Source organism: Monoraphidium neglectum (genome assembly GCF_000611645.1).
Source record: "Monoraphidium neglectum strain SAG 48.87 unplaced genomic scaffold scaffold00686, whole genome shotgun sequence".
Classification (NCBI taxonomy): Eukaryota; Viridiplantae; Chlorophyta; class Chlorophyceae; order Sphaeropleales; family Selenastraceae; genus Monoraphidium; species Monoraphidium neglectum.
This window is the reverse complement of record NW_014012942.1, coordinates 4,425-22,066: the sequence shown is the minus strand read 5'-3', so window position 1 is coordinate 22,066 and position 17,642 is coordinate 4,425. Positions and strand designations below refer to the sequence as shown.

At 62.1% G+C, this 17,642-nt stretch overlaps 5 protein-coding genes across 5 annotated transcripts; 2 read left to right on the top strand and 3 right to left on the bottom strand.

Moving 5' to 3' along the window:
* Positions 1-90: 90 nt before the first annotated feature.
* Positions 91-2,714, bottom strand: MNEG_4814 (hypothetical protein; the record flags this gene model as incomplete). Its single annotated transcript, XM_014046715.1, has 8 exons — positions 91-129; positions 348-569; positions 912-989; positions 1,269-1,322; positions 1,523-1,578; positions 1,778-1,822; positions 2,110-2,283; positions 2,708-2,714. The coding sequence occupies 8 exons, from the start codon at positions 2,712-2,714 to the stop codon at positions 91-93; spliced, it is 675 nt and encodes a 224-aa protein (XP_013902169.1).
* A 4,650-nt stretch (positions 2,715-7,364) lies between these two features.
* Positions 7,365-9,134, top strand: MNEG_4813 (Fe(2+)/(Mn2+) transporter pcl1; the record flags this gene model as incomplete). Its single annotated transcript, XM_014046714.1, has 6 exons — positions 7,365-7,436; positions 7,786-7,924; positions 8,064-8,170; positions 8,308-8,337; positions 8,480-8,539; positions 8,733-9,134. The coding sequence occupies 6 exons, from the start codon at positions 7,365-7,367 to the stop codon at positions 9,132-9,134; spliced, it is 810 nt and encodes a 269-aa protein (XP_013902168.1).
* A 766-nt stretch (positions 9,135-9,900) lies between these two features.
* MNEG_4812 (hypothetical protein) lies at positions 9,901-11,854 on the bottom strand (the record flags this gene model as incomplete). Its single annotated transcript, XM_014046713.1, has 6 exons — positions 9,901-10,079; positions 10,280-10,342; positions 10,578-10,710; positions 11,001-11,066; positions 11,535-11,621; positions 11,810-11,854. The coding sequence occupies 6 exons, from the start codon at positions 11,852-11,854 to the stop codon at positions 9,901-9,903; spliced, it is 573 nt and encodes a 190-aa protein (XP_013902167.1).
* A 1,439-nt stretch (positions 11,855-13,293) lies between these two features.
* On the bottom strand, positions 13,294-13,692 carry MNEG_4811 (hypothetical protein; the record flags this gene model as incomplete). Its single annotated transcript, XM_014046712.1, has 1 exon — positions 13,294-13,692. One exon carries the CDS (start codon positions 13,690-13,692, stop codon positions 13,294-13,296), a length of 399 nt encoding a protein of 132 aa, XP_013902166.1.
* Positions 13,693-16,317: 2,625 nt separating this feature from the next.
* MNEG_4810 (hypothetical protein) lies at positions 16,318-17,611 on the top strand (the record flags this gene model as incomplete). Its single annotated transcript, XM_014046711.1, has 5 exons — positions 16,318-16,359; positions 16,688-16,714; positions 16,955-17,002; positions 17,221-17,268; positions 17,543-17,611. 5 exons carry the CDS (start codon positions 16,318-16,320, stop codon positions 17,609-17,611), a joined length of 234 nt encoding a protein of 77 aa, XP_013902165.1.
* Positions 17,612-17,642: the final 31 nt, after the last annotated feature.

The following is a 17,642-nucleotide window of genomic DNA, read 5'->3' as shown; positions in this document are numbered from 1 at the left end:
GGATACAGACATCCCTCCGGGTGCGTCCACTGCTGGCATGACCTGGCAGCCAGCCATCTCTGTTCTGTTTGCACTCATGCTCACACATGCCTAGCACACCAGAGCTCCGCTGCCAGTGTCTCGCATCCCCTGGTTTCCCGTCCCACAATGGAGCAGAATTAGGGAACACACACACATGCGCGTGCACAGACACACACACACACACACACACACACACACACGTGCGCGCACGCATACGCAAGCGTACACACTCACACTCACTCACACATACGCGTGCACGCACGCGCATGTGTGCATGCGCGCGCACAGACACACATACACACACACACACACACACTGGCACCCACCACAAAGCGGATGAACTCAAAACCAATGATCTTCATGTACCCTGTCGCCGGGTCAGTTGTCGCGATGCCCTTGGCCTTATTCGCCCGCGGCACGCGGCCGCCCACAAACACGTCTACCTTGGAGCCGGCGATCGGCACCACCGCGCGGTTGCGGTCGGGGTTCTTGGCGCCGTTGATCCAGACTGTGTAGGTGCTGGGCTTGCCCTCCAGGCAGAGGGTGTCCTAGGGAGTTGGGAGTCGGGAAGTTGACAGTTGGGGTCGTGGATGAAAAGGGGCAAGGAACTCCTCACCAGCGGGTGCTTGGTGGGGAGGGACAAGGAGCAGGAGGTTTTGAAGGTAGGGGGAGCGCATGCGCATGACCATATCAGCTTTTCAGCCGGCCGGCCCCGCTGCGTAGCCTCACAGGAGGCATCGTCTGCTCCTACAATGAGAGACACCCATTCCAGGTCCACCGACTTCCCCAGCCTCAGTCGTCCGTGTGGCCTGAGCTGCGCTGAGGACCCGCAGCGCCCGTGGAACGTCACCGCCCCCAGCCCTCCCCCCTCCGGCCCCCCGCGGGCTCACCCCCGAGCCCTCCCCGCCGTCGATGGACGCGTCCTGGCCGTCGCGGCGGCGGTACATGAACACGTCGTTGCCAGGGCCCTGCGTTTGTGTCGGGGTGATTGATTGATTGTCAAGAGCCAAGGGGCAGGGAAGCATGGCGTTAGGTCTCGCTGCACAAGGGCAACAAACGGCATACGAGAACAATGTACCTATTGCAGGCATGTTGGTAGGCGGAGTGTGAGCGGGCGCAAGTACAGACCACTGCGCCAATTACAACAGACAGCAACCGCTCGCACAATCGCAGAGAAGCACGCTCGGGCGCCCGGCTGCTGCTGCGACGGGTGCCCTCCACGGCGGGGTTCGTCAGGGCAGGCTCACAAGGCTTATCGTATCAGAGCCACCATTGCCCTCTGCTGCATCGTCGCCGTCGCCCTGCAAATAGTAGGCATATGGGGCAGGGCGTCAGGCGGCTGGACGGGATGCAAACATGAGTGCAAGCACAAGGCAGTGTACTGCAACCCCCTAAACGCTCGCTTTGTCGTATGCGTGAGCTGCGGCTTCTGGCAGCGAGAGCCCCTTATCGCCATCTGAGCAGCCTCGCAGCACGCCACCACCCTCAGCCAGCAGCCCACCCCGTTGAGGATGTCATTCCCGAGGCCGCCCAGCAGCCAGTCGTTGCCGCCAGCGCCTGGGAGGCAGGGGTCCCAGCGGGGGAGGGGGGGGTGTGGCGCTTGGAGCAACAGGCGTTAACAGTTCAGTGTGGCCACGGCGCGTGGCGCAGCACGACCTGCGGCCCCAGAAGCTGCTGCAGCAGATTCTGCACCACGTGATGCAAGAAGCAGCAGGGCGCACCCTCCCAAACACGCCCTGAAGCTTGGCGAACCCACCAGAAATCGTGTCGTCCCCTGCCCTCCCATTGATCTTGTTGTTGACTGAGGACAGTTGGCAAATGGATGGGGATAATGGAACTGGCGCATCTCCAAAGACAAGCTCAAGAGGATCTGGATAAACTCGGGGCAGGCACGCAGGCCCAGTGCCCGCCAGCCACATCGTGGGCGGCCAGCAGCTGTGCCAGGCACCACGCCCTTGCCAGGCACTGCCTGCCCTTCCTGGTAAATGCAAGCGGCCGCACTGTTGCCAACAAGGGCGCATGCTTGTCCAAGGACCACGCCCCAACACAGGACGAGAGAGAATTTGAGTGGGCCACACGCCAGCTCACTCGCGTTGCCGGTCAGGACGTCTGCCCCAGCGGAGCCCAGCAGGCCTTCCACGTTGTCGGGGAGCGTGTAGGTCGCGGCCGCCACCAGCGCGACCTCGTCAGTGCCCGCGCCGGCTGCCTCCACGACGACGTCACCGACATTGTCGACCACGTACCTGTCATTGCCGTCACCGCCTGGGGGTTGCGCGTGGGGGGGCGTGTTTGTGTGTGTGTGCGCGTGCGTGTGTGCTGTGCGTGCATGTGCGCGCAAGGTGTGTGCATGAGATGCAAGGAGAGGGCAGGCGTCTGAATTTTTTTGTTGACTGTGTAGCGTGTGGTTGTTGGGTGTGTCTTGTGGTTTTGAATGTGTGCACCTGCATGTGTGTGCGTGTGCACCTGCATGTGTGTGTGTGTGTGTGTGTGTGTGTGTGTGTGTGCTGGCAGGTACGTGTATGCGGGGAGGCACGTGCGCCGCTACTTGCCGTCGTGCCACTGAAGCACCGCCACATGCATGCAAGCAATCAGCCCTCAGGAGCAATGGAACCAACAAGGGACAACACACGATGAGATTCTTGTTTGAGAACCCATTGAAATGGCCTCCATATGTGTGCTCACGCACCCGCCATCGTGTCTGCTCCTGCATCACCATCCAACTGCGGTTGGTGGCACGCGGAGGCAGCGCGGAGTGGCGTCAGAGGAGAGCCAACTGCCGCAACACACGGCGGGATAGGGTCGGTGCAGCTTGAGGTGGCTCCCAAACAGCGCCACGGTGGTGTGAAACACCCTTGCATCACATGGATGCGCGGCAGCTGCACCCACCAAGTCGTCTCCGGCACCGCCAGACAGGGTGCTGCATGAGCGAGTGGCAAGAGTGGTGGAGGATACTAAGGCAGAGCCGCGGAGGTGAGGGGAGGGGTACGTGGTGCAATGCGTGCGTCTATGAGCAGTGTGCAGCCGCATCACAGGGCAACTTGGTTTCAGGGCCCCGTTGCAAGGTTGAGGCGCCGGGCGGAGCGTTTTGGTCGCATGCGAAGCTTGCACCCACAAAGCACCAGCATTGCGGCGCGGAAAGCTCGCTGGCAAAACGCAGGGGCACAGCTCCACTCACTCAGCGCCCAGTCCGCCGTGCAAGATATCATTGCCTGTGCGTTAAGGGTTTGAGCGGGTGAGCCATGCCACATTAGGGGGTCATGGTAAGAACACAATTGTGCCCTGCGAGTTCCCTGAGCACGATGCCGCCGTGAGGATCTCCAGCGTCCTTGCCAGTCAGCCCACCCGTGCACGGCTGCTGCGGCTGCTTTCTGTTGCTGCTGCTGCCGCTGCTGCTGCTGTTGCTGCCGCCGCTGCTGCTGTTGCTGCTACTGTTGCTACTGTCGCCCTGAAGCGCCCTCAAAATATCCTTCCCCCTGCAACCTGGCGCCTGAACCCCACGACCCTGACCTTCATCGCCGCTGATGGTGTCATCATCCGGGCCGCCGTCAGCCTCTGCAGGGTGGGCGTGTGGGTTTCTTGGTGCACATGTGATTGCCGGGGAAAGGGATGGCTGCGGCCATGTATGCACACTCGCTTGGCAAGCCCAGGGGGGTAAGCGCACGTGCATGGTGGATCATGGCCCAGGCTCACGAAAAGCCAGGCGCAGCCCACTGGTTCAGAGCGTTGCGCCCTTGGGAGGGGACCACCGTGCCTGGTGCTGGCTGCACTCACCGTCATTCCCCAATCCACCGCGCAGATCGCTGCACGTGCAGGAAGGGGGGAAGCGGGCATAGCCATGTTTGCAGGGTTAATCGCCAGCCAAGAGAATGACGGCGCCCATCCCCGGCCTATCAAGCTGGTTCACTCCCATGTTTGAATCCAAGCCTGCGCACTCACTCCTTGCCTTCCTTCCCGTACAGCTTGTCATTGCCTGCGGGTGACGGATTGGTGCATGAAACTGTGGTGCTGGTGGTGCAGACCGAAAGGGTGGATCTTGACCTACGCAACAGCACGTCACCTTAAAAGCAAGCAAGCATCTGATAATCGGTGCCTGGGATGGCAGCGCACGGGCTGGATATGCAACAGCTGTCTGCGTGTGCGGCAGCGCGTGCCCGTCACTTGCCTGCGCCACCAATCAGCACGTCGTTCCCCTGCTCGCCATCCACCTGTGCATATGGGGGTGCGAAACCAGGTCAGGTAACGCAGCAAGGGAGATAATGGATAAGGCCTCAAGCGAGCATGGCTGGGTGCACTGACCCTACGTTCCACGCATGTGAGTGGCATGGCGGCTCAGGGCGCGATGCACGGCACAAGCGCAGTCGGCCGCTAGCTCGACGACACAAGCAAGGCCGGCGCCTGAGCGCTTGCCAGGTCGTCTCCAGCACCGCCATCCTCCTGATGGCGCAAGGGGGCGCAAAAGAGATGCATGACCAATCAGGAACAGGCATTTGCTCCAGCTTGGGGCGCGCGAGCAGGGGCCCCAGCTGCGGCTGCGCCCACATACAGCGAGGTGCTGTTCATCGCGCCTGCTGTGCATGCCGCTGTGAGGCACCGTCGAGTCGAGAGCAACAGCTTACCAGGTCGTCTCCCGCTCTTCCATACAGCTGAGGGGCAAACAGCACAGGGGCATGGGCCATATGGGGGGGGGAGCGCAGGTTCAGGCTGGCAAAGCAACGGATGATTTGCTGTTGTGCATGTGCCGCACGCGCAAAACAGCTGTCTGCAGTGCAGGCATCCACCCAGCACGCGCTAGTTTGCAAGCTGGTGCTGCCTCACCTGGTCGTTTCCTGCGACAGTTTAGCGGCGGCGCAAACGGCAGGAAGGGTGAGGTTTGGGGGACGTGGCAGGGTGAGAGCCACGATGCCTGCGTTTTGTGCCTGTTCGATGGCAGCGGCACGGCCCAAGTCTCATCGCAGCCGCGGCCGCAATTTTCTCACCTCCTAGGCCATTGATGGTGTCTTTATCGCTTGTGCCCTGCCGTTTGTGCGTGCATGCCGGTTGGCGCATCTCGAGGGCACTTCATGGACGTTCCCGCCCTGGGAATGACACACTCGCTGCAGCTGTGCGCCGTTTGGGGCCTGTGCTCTGGCCTTCATGCGCCCTCGCTTTTCCGTTGGCAGCTGTACGGCTTACCTTAAGGATGTCCGATTTCTCTGTGCCTGTCAACACAGCCTGCAGGTGGCGCCGCTGCTGAAGAGGTCGCGCCAGCGCGCTGCGGTGGTCGGTCACGAGCGCCAAGAGGAGCAGCGTGCAGGCCCTGGCCACGCAGGAGCGGGCCATTGGCGCGATTTACTCCGCTTATGTGCCAGTCACCGGTCGATGAGCCACAATCGATCTCTAGTCTGCGCCTTGACGAGCGTGCGGTCCGACAGGGTCGTATGAGCGAGGTACGTCGAGCTTCAAGCAAGGACTGCACGCACCGAGGAACTTCTGACCTCCCTCGACACACAGAGCTGTGACACCTGCGGCCACCCCCTGGTGAGGTGGCTGGTGGGGCGCGGGCCGGTGACCTCGCTGGCCGAGGCAAAGCCCCTATAATGTGGCAGCATTCGGCTTCGACCCCATCACCACTTGTGAGACAGCTCAATACAGGCAAACACATTTGGAGAGCCCTGACACGCGAAGTAACTGCCTGGAAGGCAATGCAATGAAATGGATTTGGCACGTACAGAACGCTGCTCATGGGAACGCGCATCTCTCATATCCCGCGCCACGCCCCGCTGTATGCATAATTTACCGGGCCCTTTCTGGGTTGCAGCGGCAACGAGAGCGCTGCGCCGGCTGGTGCGCCGGCAGCAGGGGTATTGACCCTGTACGCGCAAGCGCCAGCAGTCCGGTGTGTGCTCTGAAGTGTGTGCGGTGGGGGAAGGGACGCAACTGGTGTGGGCCGGGGCAGCTATAGTACTGCGCATTTCAGCCAAGGCCTTTGCAGTCACAAAGAAAGCAATCATGGTGGATCCGCCACCAACTATGACGCCATGCAATTCATGCTTTGCACATGCACTGAGGATCGAAGATTCACAGGCCTGAAGTGCAGCATCGGTTGTAGGGGCCGGCAGATTGTGTGCACCTGCAGCAAGCCTGGGGCACAGGGGCAGTCATGCACTGCTCTTGCTCAAGTCCTACCTGGCAGGTGCAGACATGGCACACGGGTCGCGGTGGCCCGAAAGCAAAGGCGCAACGAATGTCCAGATGACATGCGCACACTGGAAGACATTCTGTGTCAATTGCACGACGTTGTCGAAAGCCACACAGATTCACAGGTAGTCGTGTATACGTCGAGTAGAGGAGAGGAGAGGAGAGGAGAACGGGCGCTGGGTGCCCAGTGTATGTTAAGGACGGGCGCGACGGTCACAACATCCGCCCGTTTCCTCGATGCCACACCGGTGCGCGGGACTCGGTCCCCCCCCCTTGAGCGCCAACGGGGCCCTCAGGTGACGCCCTTGCGTCGACCCTTGCGATGCCGCCTCGCGCACGCCTTGCGCCTATGGGTCTGAGCAGACAAAGGCGGCACCCGCGTGGTCGTGCGTGTAACACCATGGAGGTCAGGCTGCCGCCACTGCCGCGTCCGTGCCGCCCGTACGCGCCCTGCCGCTGAAGCTTCCGCCCAGGGCCCTCCAGTGTGCGGTGCGCAGTGATGACCCGGTGGGTGTGGCACAAAGCACTGCCATGCAGGTCATGGGGCACACAGGCATTCCACTCTAGGCGCCCCACGGTAATTGCCCCCGTGAATGTATGCATGCTGCGACGCAGTTTACCTACATTCCTTCCTTCCGCTCCACTCCCAAGTGCAGTAGTGTCGGGTCGAACTGCATGCTGGTCAACACTGCTTGGTCAACAAATCGCCGAAGGCATATTGCTAGCCACTGCCAGGCCTTTGTGGCTCTACCAGGCTATTCTTGGTTGCAAGCAGCTTCTGCTCCATGTGTGTGCACTCCGGAGCCTTCGGGGGCTCCAAGGGCTCGCGGCGTGTGCTTGGCGTACGCCGCCCATGGCCAATCTCGCAAGCCCCTGTTTGTTTGCCCCTGTCGCCCCCTACTGAGGCACTGATAAATGCTTTCCAGCTTATCCTGGGGAACTGCAAAGCGCGGCGCTCGCGATGACATTTAGCAAGATGCCGCGTGGGACTCGCGGGCGGCCTGAAGGCGCCCTGCACGATTGTGAGGTCTTATGGAGAGCATATCTACCCGGAGTCAGCATCAGCAGAGCGTCGACAGCATCGCTTGAGACCCCTGGCTGATCCAAGCTCGCAAGACATCAGCAGCGCTGTTCACCCCACCAAACGCATGGCACCGAACACTAATATGGCTTTCAGTGCGACGGATGTGGAGAGGCCCGCCGAGCAGGCCGAGCGCGACACTCACGATGATCACCAGGTGCGAGCGCGAGCCCGCCCGAACTCCTCTCTTGTCTCGGAAGCACGCGCTGTGTTTTTTAGTTTCGGTACGGCCACCGGCCCGCCCTGAGGCCCACCTGCACTGTGTGTGTGGCGCCGCCGAAGCATCGCTTCGTTGTGTGGCGAACTCCCGACGGCAGCGATGTGAAGGCCTGCAGCTGCTGGCACTAGCAGTAGGCATTGTCCAGCACTGATGCTGGTCACACGCAGGGCTGGGCAGGCGGTGGCACGGGCACAGGCAGCACCGAATGCTCGAGTGATGGCAGCAAAGCATGTAGCCTCCTTCCGCTGTCCTCAGTCTCGCCTGTGCTCACCTGCTGTGCCTGCAGAGCGAGAGCGACCATGACCCTTGCGGACACGCCCACTTCAGCCACCGCGCGCCGTGGCTGCGCGCCATGGTCCTGGGCGCCAACGACGGCTTGGTGTCAGTGGCCGCACTGATGATGGGCGTCGGGGGCGCCGACGCAGGTGCGCGTGCGCTGCGGCTCTACCTTGTCCTGGCGTGTGTGTGTGTGTGTGTGTGTATATGTGTCCTCTCTGGTCAGCCTGTGTTCTGCTGTGTCACTCCTTTGCTGATTGTTGTCATGCACGCGCTGCTTGATCGCAGATCTGCGGGTCATGCAGCTGGCCGGCGTGGCGGGCCTGGTTGGCGGCGCCCTGAGCATGGCATGCGGCGAGTACATCAGTGTCAGCAGCCAGAAGGACGCGGAGGAGGTGAGACCCTACAACAACCCACCTGTGATGCCTGATGCTGCGCTGTGCAGGCCCATGCGCTGCTGTTTTTCCCTGCGGCTCTACCCATGACTGAGTCTGCAGCTCACTCCAAACCCCGCGCATGTGGTTTTCCGCAGGCTGACATTGAGAAGGAGCGCGCCGAGCAGGTGATTGGTCTGCACGCAGGGCGCGGTGGGCATTCTTGTTTTGGCGCATGCTGGGTTGCATGCAGGTTCGTCAAGTGCACATGCGCTGGCGTGACCGCTCACAGAAGCGCTGCTCCCTGTTACCCTGTTTCCGCATGCGCAGGCCAAGGGCGAGCGTGCTCAGCAGACTGAGCTGGAGGAGCTCACCGCCATTTACCGCTCGGTAAGAACAGCCGCTGTGATGTGTTGCTGACGACGACTGTTGGTATGTGAGACGCCGGGCTGCTTGGCCCTAGCGCCACCCTAAGAGAGAAGCCAAGCGGATCTCAGTAGCGCAGAGCTCTCGATCCTCACCAGCTGTGTCCCAGCGTGACGTTTTCCTCTCGCCCCTCGCCGGCACCCCCGCATGTGTGCAGCGCGGCCTGTCCGCCCCCCTGGCGCGCCAGGTGGCCGTGGAGCTGACAGAGAAAGACGTCATCCGCGCCCACGCGCGCGACGAGCTCGGGATCGACATCGACGATCTCGCAAACCCGCTGCAGGCCAGCCTGGCGGGCGCGGTCTCGTTTGTGTTTGGCGCTGCGATCCCGCTGCTGGCGGGCGCATTTGTGCGTAGCAACGTCCTGCGGCTCGTCGCCGTGCTGCTCGCGACGACGGCGGGGCTGCTGTTGTTTGGAGGCACTGGCGCGGCGCTCGGCGGCGCGCGCGTATGGAGGGGCTCGCTGCGCGTGCTGATTGGTGGCTGGCTGGCGATGGGGCTTACGTACGGCATCGGCGCGGCATTCTCGGCCGCCGTAGGCGCGCCCGTCAGCGCCGCATGACAGCCGTGTCACGAGCACAGCCATGCTGCCCCCCAGGGATCTTGCGGTCCTGCTGGACTTGCGTGAGGGGCTGCTTTTCCGAGGCACCTCGAGTGACGCCAACCTCCACACTTGGCCTCCTCAACATTCAGCGCTGTACAATACATGACAAGCTGCAGGCGGGAGCACGAGCACTGCCGCATGCGATGTGAGACTGCCGGCATGACTGCCTGTGCAGCACAGCGGATGTCCGCTCTGCTGCATTTAGCATGCAGTTCACAGCTGAGTGGCCACTGGGGTGTGCACTGCTGGGCCCGTTCCATCAGTGGCGCCTTCCACGCGGTCATTTTAGTGTAACTTGATGCATATCGACCCTGTGAAATTCTGGGTGCATTTTCAATCGTGGCATGATGATGATGATGATGATCAGCAGCCGCTGGGGATGGCAACAGCACAGCGCGTCAGTCCTTGCACACGCTCAGGTGCTGGTGGGGGCCGCGAGCCGGTCTGCAAATGCTGTGGGTGATTCCCGCCTCATAGCCCAGGAACACGAAAGGGTAGGGTGATGAGGCAGAGAAGCAGGCCCTGGGGTGTCGGGAGTCTGGGGTGTCTACTGCTTCTGGCCGTTGCATGGCCAAATCCCCCCTCAGCTCTGCTTTACGCGGCATCCCCACGCCACTGCCCATGAAAACCGGCAGTCCTGTGCTTACAGAGCAGCTCAGCTCAACAGTGTCAAAGCCTCTCAAAACCCTTGCAGCACAAGAATAATGTGCTCGGCGCGGCCGAATCAGCCGCGCCGCTCCCGCTTCTTTGCGCCTGCCTTGCGCGCAGGCTGCGGCTCGGGCTCCGGCGCGGGTGCGGGCAGGGCTTGTTGCCGCGCGTCCTGGCGCTGGCGGCCGACGACGTTTGCGGACGCGTATGACAGGTAGGCGGTCCACAGCACGCCGCAGCACGACATGTACAGCACTGTGGGGTAGGGCGTAGGAGCGCAATGACCGGGTGCGCCCTTGTGGGATGAGGGCTACGGGCAGGGCGCTCACGCGTCTAGTCTGGCAGGCTCTCCTGCGTGGGTTGACAAGTCGCCCCTGGGCTGCCGTTACCGCAGGACGCGCTCCTGGCGAGCCATGCCCCTTGCCCCTCTCGGCTCACACGGCCGCGGACCGCACCCTGCTTGTCCACGGGGATGGCCCAGAAGTTGATGCTGGCTGCTGGGATCCAGAACTTCCACCCTGGAAACACAGCGACGGCGCCATGCGCGTTGTCAGGTGCCATGAACCAAGCAACCCCGTGCCTCGGGATCGCCCGCAGTCTAGGCAGCATGCGAAACCAGCACCCATGCCAGCTCCAAGCGTGCGGGCACGGCCGCTGACACATAATGATCATCATCCACGCGCCTCAAACCCGCCTACACCTCGACCACCCCTCACCACTCCACCCTGCGTTGCACCGGCTGCACCCGCCCACCGTTGACCATGCTGGGCACGAGGTCGCGTTGGATCTTCTCGGGTATGCCGCCCGCCTGCCCCGTCAGCGCCAGGTTCCAGGAGAACACCACCGCCAGCACCACGGGGGCCAGGGCCACCTGGTTCAGGACTACCTGGAGGGAGAACGGGGCGGGTGCAGGGGTGGGTGGGCCGCAGCAGGGCGTGAGCAAGGCGAGGAGGCGGCTGGTATTTGTTCAAGTGTTGACGTGCGTGCGTGTGAGCTCCGCTTGCATGGTGGTCTGGTCGGGCACGGCTGGCATGGGCTTCGGGTGAGCGTTGGAGCCTCCCTACAAGGAAGGGGAAGTTGGCTGCCACGCACACACGTAGCAAAAGTGTTCGAGCCGATGCAAGGACGATGCGTGCATTTCCTGCCTACCCTTATGGCAGCAACGCATCACCGCACCTTTGTGACAAAGTTGGCTGTGTTCTTGACGGGCATCGCCCAGTCCAGCAGGTTGTACCAGTAGAACTGGCGGGGGCGGTGGTTGTGCATGGATGAGCGTGCTTGTGCAGGTATTTGTGACTGTGTGTGTGCGCGTGTTTGTGTGTGTGTGTGTGTGTGTGTGTGTGTGTGTGTGAGCGCATGTGTGTGTGAGGGTGTGCACGCACTTGGGTAAGTGTACGTGTGTTCGTGCATGTGTGTGTATGAGGGTGTGCCCACGCTTGCAGGCACGTGTGTGTATGATGTGTGCACCACGTATGTGTACTTGTATGTATTGCATACATGCTTGCATGAGCGTAGAATAAACAACCAAAGGGCAGGCAGGGGCTCAAACAGGTTGAGCATGTGAGTGCAATTTTGGCAAGGGTGGCAGGTTGGCTGAGGTATTTACATCGCAGGGTCAACACCGCCCGAACAGCCCCTGCCATCTCCTCGACATCCCGGCCGGTCCGCCCAACCCTTAACTCAAATGCCACCTCAGCCAATCTCCCCCACCTGGTAGGGGCCGTACCAGGCCAAGCCAAAGCCAAACATGCGCAGCGTGCGCAGCGCGTCCCAACTAGCCGCATCGCCGCCGCTCGACTGGGCCAGCGGTGGACGGGACCCCAGCCGTGCCGGGAAGAATAGAGTGACATGAGTATTGACAAGCAGGGAGGTGGTTGCCAACCCTGCAGCATGTGGGCGTGAGGCGCAGCCGCCTCTTGCATCGCAGGCGCAGCGCTCTGCCGCACGGCGCCCCACGCCTGCCGCTGGACAGAGCCAGGCCGCACCTTAGCGTGCTGTGCCGCCAGCAGCTGCGCCAGCAGGTCGCCCATGGACGACAGGGACCCCGATATGAGCCCTGCTTTTGCAGGGCCCTGCCAGCCCTGCCCATTGTTCCGTGTGTGCGTGCATGTGCTTGTCAGGGGGCTGCTGGTGCAATGCTTGCACATCTTTCCGTCCAGACAACCTCACATGCACAATGCATGCACGAAAATTTTGAAATTGCATGTTATTGCTGATCCTCGGCGCTTGCAGAGCTCACCCTGACACGCTGCGCATAGCTCTCGCCGCCAGGGGCCCCGGCCGCACTGCTGCTGGCATCCGCTCGCTGCTGCTTGCGCTGCTGCCGGTGAGGCCGTCTGGGGGGCAGGCCCCAGGAAAATGGTCCTAGGCGCAGGCTGAACATGCCTATTGCAACTAGTGATGCTGAAGTGTTTTTGGCCGGCGCGTGTGATCTCGAGAACGGTGACCGGCGTCCAGTGAACGTTACCGTGCGCAGCAGCTGATTCACGACGCAGCGAATGTTTGCCGGCCCCACCAGACGGAAGAACGCACATTGCACAGCGCGGCACTGGCCAAAGTAACGGCATGTACGCTCGTCACTGCAGCGGCAGACCACGCACACGACTCTGTTCATGTTGACCAGCATAGCAGCGGCTACATCCTGTGCAAATTTGTACAGCGCATCATAAAAACACACCAAGCAAGCCGGCTTAAACCATCACAGGGGCCCCAAGAGGGCGACAATTGCACATCCTTGCAGCAACAACTACCGGCAGGCGACCAATTTCACGAGCCCATCCACTACCAGCTCCTTTCCCATTTGCGTAGCCCACACACAAGAGGAACGCAACAGATGATTACAAAGTCAATGCATCAGCCGTACACAGCCAGATCGAAGGCCTCAAAAGCCTGGGTGCGCTGGCGGCGAAGTGGTGCTCGCGCCACGCTGTGACGTGGGTTTGGGTGGGTCTCTCAACAGCGCAGCTGTGCTCTGCGACAGGGCCGCGGCCCCCGAGCACTAGCAGGGGCGGGCCCGCTTGCTCATGCCTCAAAGCGACGCACGGAAGCTCAGCGCTGTTTGGGCATGCGCACAGGAAAAATTCAACTCAACAAAGGGCCGCTGCAACACAAGGCGGTGGCGACACTCACAACAACACGCAAAGCGCACATCAGAGCGGCAAGGTCAAGACAGGCAGCTTCTGGTCTACAGTCCAGGATGGTGTGAATTTATACAGCTCCTCGCTTCGGCAAGGGACATGGTTGCGGCGGTTGCGTGCCTCTGCTGATAAAACTTGCGGTACCTTCCACGATTGCGCCGTGACCCAAAGGAGCACAACCCTTGGAGCAATGAGTCCTGCCCCTGCTGCGGGTATTTTGTTCTCTCTCTCACCTAGTGTTATGAGCGCCACCACGGTGGCTGCGCATCACCCTCATCTGCCCGTTAGCGACCACAGTAAAAGAGATGCCAAGCGTACTGCGCCCGCAAAGCTCAGCGCTTGCGCTGGCTGCGCTTCTTGGAATCCCGCTGCTCTGCCTGCTGCTGCTGCTCCATCGCCATGGAGACCAGCCCCACCGCCGCCTTGCTCGCCACCTTGAACCCCTCGCGCAGCGCCCACGACCCGATCGGCGCCGCCGCCTTGACCGCCTGCGTGGTGGCCGCGAGCGTCACCTTGGCGGCCGCCTGCACGCCCTTGCTGGTCGCCGAGCCCACGGGACCGTTGGCCACGTCATACGATGCCTTGAGCAGCGCCGGCGGGTCCTGCTCGATCTGATCTAGCTGCCTGTCCACCTTCTCCAGGGCCCACATCAGCGCATTGTCCGCTGTCGGTAACCGGGCGGCGTTGGCGGCGCGCTGCTGCTGCTGCCTCAGTTGAATTTCCTCGTCCATAGTGGCTGAGATGGAAACGATCTGTCGGTGGTTGCGAAACAGGTGTGGATGTGTGAGCGATAGCAGCCGAGTGGCCAGGTGGCTGCAGCGGCTTTGAGTTGGCCGGAAACGATACCGCAGACAGGAGTGTTGGCCAGTTGCCTGGTGTGATCCTGCCACCCCCTGCCCTACTGCGGCCACTGCTGCGGCCTCCACCACTACATCAAACAAGACCGTGCCCCGTGCACGACAGGCGGCTCTAACAAGTCTTGACTTGTTTGGATAACCAAAACTGCATCGCAGGTAAAGCAGCCCCGACAGGCAGTTTCCACAGCTGTCCCCAGCTTGCCGATTCCAGTTCGATCCATTAACTACCATCCACCCACCGGCATGCCGCGCCGCTGCCGCATGAAGGCACCAGAATGCATGATAGCCAGCGGCTCGGGCGGCGGCTGCACCGGTGGCGGCTCCGCAACCGCGACATTGATGCTGCTGATGTCGGGCGCGCCTTCGCTGCCTGGAAAGAGCGCCGCGGTCCGCCTCTGCATCTGGCAAGCGCCACGCTGGTGACGAGGAGCAGCGGGCTGAGCCGTACGCGTCAGGGCAACGCCTGCGGTCGATCGGGGGTGAGCACGCCCGGGGTGGCGTCAGGCAGTGCCCAGGCTACAGCACCACCGCCTGCTTTGTCCACAGGAGCTGACGCCGGCAAGCGGCCTGGCTGTGCGAGCTACCCTCAAGGCCATGTAATTTCAGGACAACAACCTTCTTCAAGAACACCACCCGCCAGCAATTGGCGCACCGGTGCGTGACTGCTGCAGGAACGACATCGTAGTTGCGAACCTCCGCGTTGCTCTGCGTGTCGAAGCCCTGGATGTTTCCTGTACTATGAGATCAGGGTTGAGACGGTAGGTGCCGCAAGGCTGGCGCGGGGACCGAACAGGTGGGCAGTGTCTGCCTCGACGCCAGGAGCACGGGGTGAAGTGTATGTGCACGACGAGAGGAAGGCTTGCCAACTGCGCAGGCATGCAATTAGGGGGCAGCTGTGGCGCTGGCCTTGCTGGTGACATCCTTTGAGGCGTGGGCACCCTGGTGTGGTGAAGCCGGTCACGGCCAGCCAGCCAGCCAGCCTCCCGCCAACTGCCTTGATGTGATCAGCTTGTGTCTTCATGTTCAACGGCTGTTTCAATGTGTAGAATGCCTACAGTGATCCAAGAGCAGTGGGTTTGGTCAAGTTGTGGATAGTGGCCGGCCACAACGTGTGTTGACATGGCAACCAAGCAAACCCACTTGACGGCTGTCCTTGACCGGCAGCCGGGCGGCAGCAAAAGCTCAGGATTTCAATCTCAGGGTGAGGCATGTTGAGACACATGTGATGCCAGGCGCGCACATTCGGAGGTGTTTGGGCCCAACGTAGCTGCAATTGATGCCGCCACCCACCCGAAGACGGCAGGAACCATACTCCCTTCGTCAGCATTGCAGTGTCAAGCAGACGCTCAACTACATGCCATTGTGATTGAGCCAAAAAAATAACGAAATATTCACATTTGTTGATGCATGTTGGGGATCCAGCACGAGTGTGGCGCTAGCGTCAGGCAGCATTACCAATCAATATCAACTGAGCCAGCAAGCCGATGAGGCACACGCGCATCACAGCATTGATCCGCAAAACGGGCAAAACGTCCAGCCTGCATCTCCAACCTGGCCGCCGCACACCGCGCACACGCGGGCCGGCCACGCGCCGCGCCCGCTGACGGCGCGGCCGCCCTGCCGGTCGCTGCCACCAGCACCTGCAGCAGCCCGGCCCTCCTTCAGAGAGCTCCAGCCACAGCGGCCGCAGGCCGTGAACGGCTGCCCCCTGTGCACCGTGATGAGAGGCACAAAGAACAGCGAAAGCATGTGGTCGACGCGGCGCTCTTGCATGGCGCCCGCACCGCCGCAGGCGGGGCACTCCATCGTCCCAGAGAGATCCCTGTTGACAACTTTTGGGGAGAGGGCCGCGATGAAAAACACCATGTTGGGTGGTGCACGGGTCACACTAGTCTTGAAGAGTATGCTCAGCTGGCCTGCAAGGCAAAGCGGGGTCGGGGTGAAGGGGCGGGCGTGGACGCAGGTCTGGGTGAAGGGGCTGCCCGCAGGGGAGTTGGTCAGCTATGGACGACACACAGAGAGAGGTGCCTGCGGCCGCGAGCGAGGAAAGGGGTTGCTTCTCATGTCACCGCAGGCAATTATAACCATCAGGCTACCCGGTGGCGCGCATGTGTCGCTGCGCAGCTGCTGGCTCGTGCACAGGCGTAAACACATACACGTCAGGGTGGAGCGCGCAGCGAGCAGCGACCATGTCTTGGGCCGGCTAGGTGCACAACACCATCTATCACCGGATGCAACGAGCCCCTCATCGGCTCGACCACGATAACCATAAACCATGCGCACCTGCAGAGGCCCGATCCCTCCTGAGGCTCCGCCGGCGATGCGCGCCTTCGTCACCTGTCCGGCACGTCGTCACCAACTCGCTGGTGCCTCATGTGATGTGGGCCCCGGGGTGCAGATGAGATCGAAGCTGTCAGTCTTGCAAAGCTTCATTCGCCTCCGATGTTCACCGCGCTACGCAACATTTTCCGAGGAGCAGCAGACCCCGCAGCAGTAAAGATGGCTTCGGCGTTCGTGGCATCAACGATCAAGGCGGAGAAGGTGTGCTGAAGTCGCTGTGGTCGGGTCTTACGAGCCAATCGGCGCTGGAAGCTGTGCTGGCCCCGCAGTCGCTTTCGCCAACGGCCTGCGGCTGCCGCCCACACGCTAGGCGGCACCACCGTCATGCTGAGCTTTGCATGCCAGGAGTATGGATGGCACAATCCATGGCAGCTCCCTTCAGCACCATGCAGCTGCCGATCGGACGGCACGGGCAATGCGTCCTGGCAGACTGCATGCTCCTGCGCAGCGGCTGAGGTCGCACCTGGGAAGGCCCCCGTTGATTACCCCCTTGAACTGCAACCGGCTGCCCCCCCCCCCTCCCATGCAGGTGGTCGTGTTCTCCAAGACTTACTGCGTGAGGCTCTCAAGGGGGGGGGCGGCGCCACGATCTGCATTGGTACCTGCCACTCTCTGTGCACTGCAGCTGCTGGGCTGCACAGCAGCAGCAGCAGTGCCTAGCGAGCCTTTTTGGGCTCAACCTGCCGCAATGACCTAGAGGATTATGGGGCCAGTCTCACCTTTAAAGGCCACCCTTGATGCAGTTCATGGCGACATGCTCTAAACCCTGCCCTCCACCCCTCCCACCTTGTCGCAGCCATACTGTGTCAAGGCAAGGCGCCTCCACAGTGGCGGCGGCTCCGGGGTTGGGATGGAGGGTGCGGCGGCCAGCGCAGCACCGACACAGCAGCGGGCACGCCGGAGAGGCGGCGGATCAACCGCAAGGGGGCACGCCTGCTGCTAGCAGCTGCGTGCTCGCTTCATTTATGCATCACCGGCGGGCGCCGGCCCCAGCGCCCGGCCTCAGGCGTCGCAGCCAACACGCCGCCGGCTCTGCGGCCCCCCTCCCCCGTGTATCCACAGGCGAAGCGCGCCCTGAGCCAGTTCACGCAGAACTTCAGTGTCGTCGAGGTCAGGGCCTGACACGTTTGAGTGGTTGGGGGCGGGATGGGGCCTGGCACCACCGGTTCCACGGCAGCAAGCAGTTGGGAAAGCATGACCTCAGAAAACGCGCAGTTGTGCGACCGCTGCTTGCACGGGCAGCGGTGGTGGTTCATGGCTTGTTTGAGGGAGCGTGTGGAGCCACCCGCTGCGCGCGTGCGCCGCCCGCGTCGCCGCCCTCGGGCGTCCCCTCGAGCCCCCGCCTGCCCGCCGACCACCCCTGCCTTTCGCACATGTGCTGCAGCTGGACCAGCGCGGCGATGGCGACGCCATCCAGGACGCTCTGCTGGAGCTGACTGGGGGCCGCAGGTGAGGGGGGTAGTGACGTGGGGGCAGGGGATGGG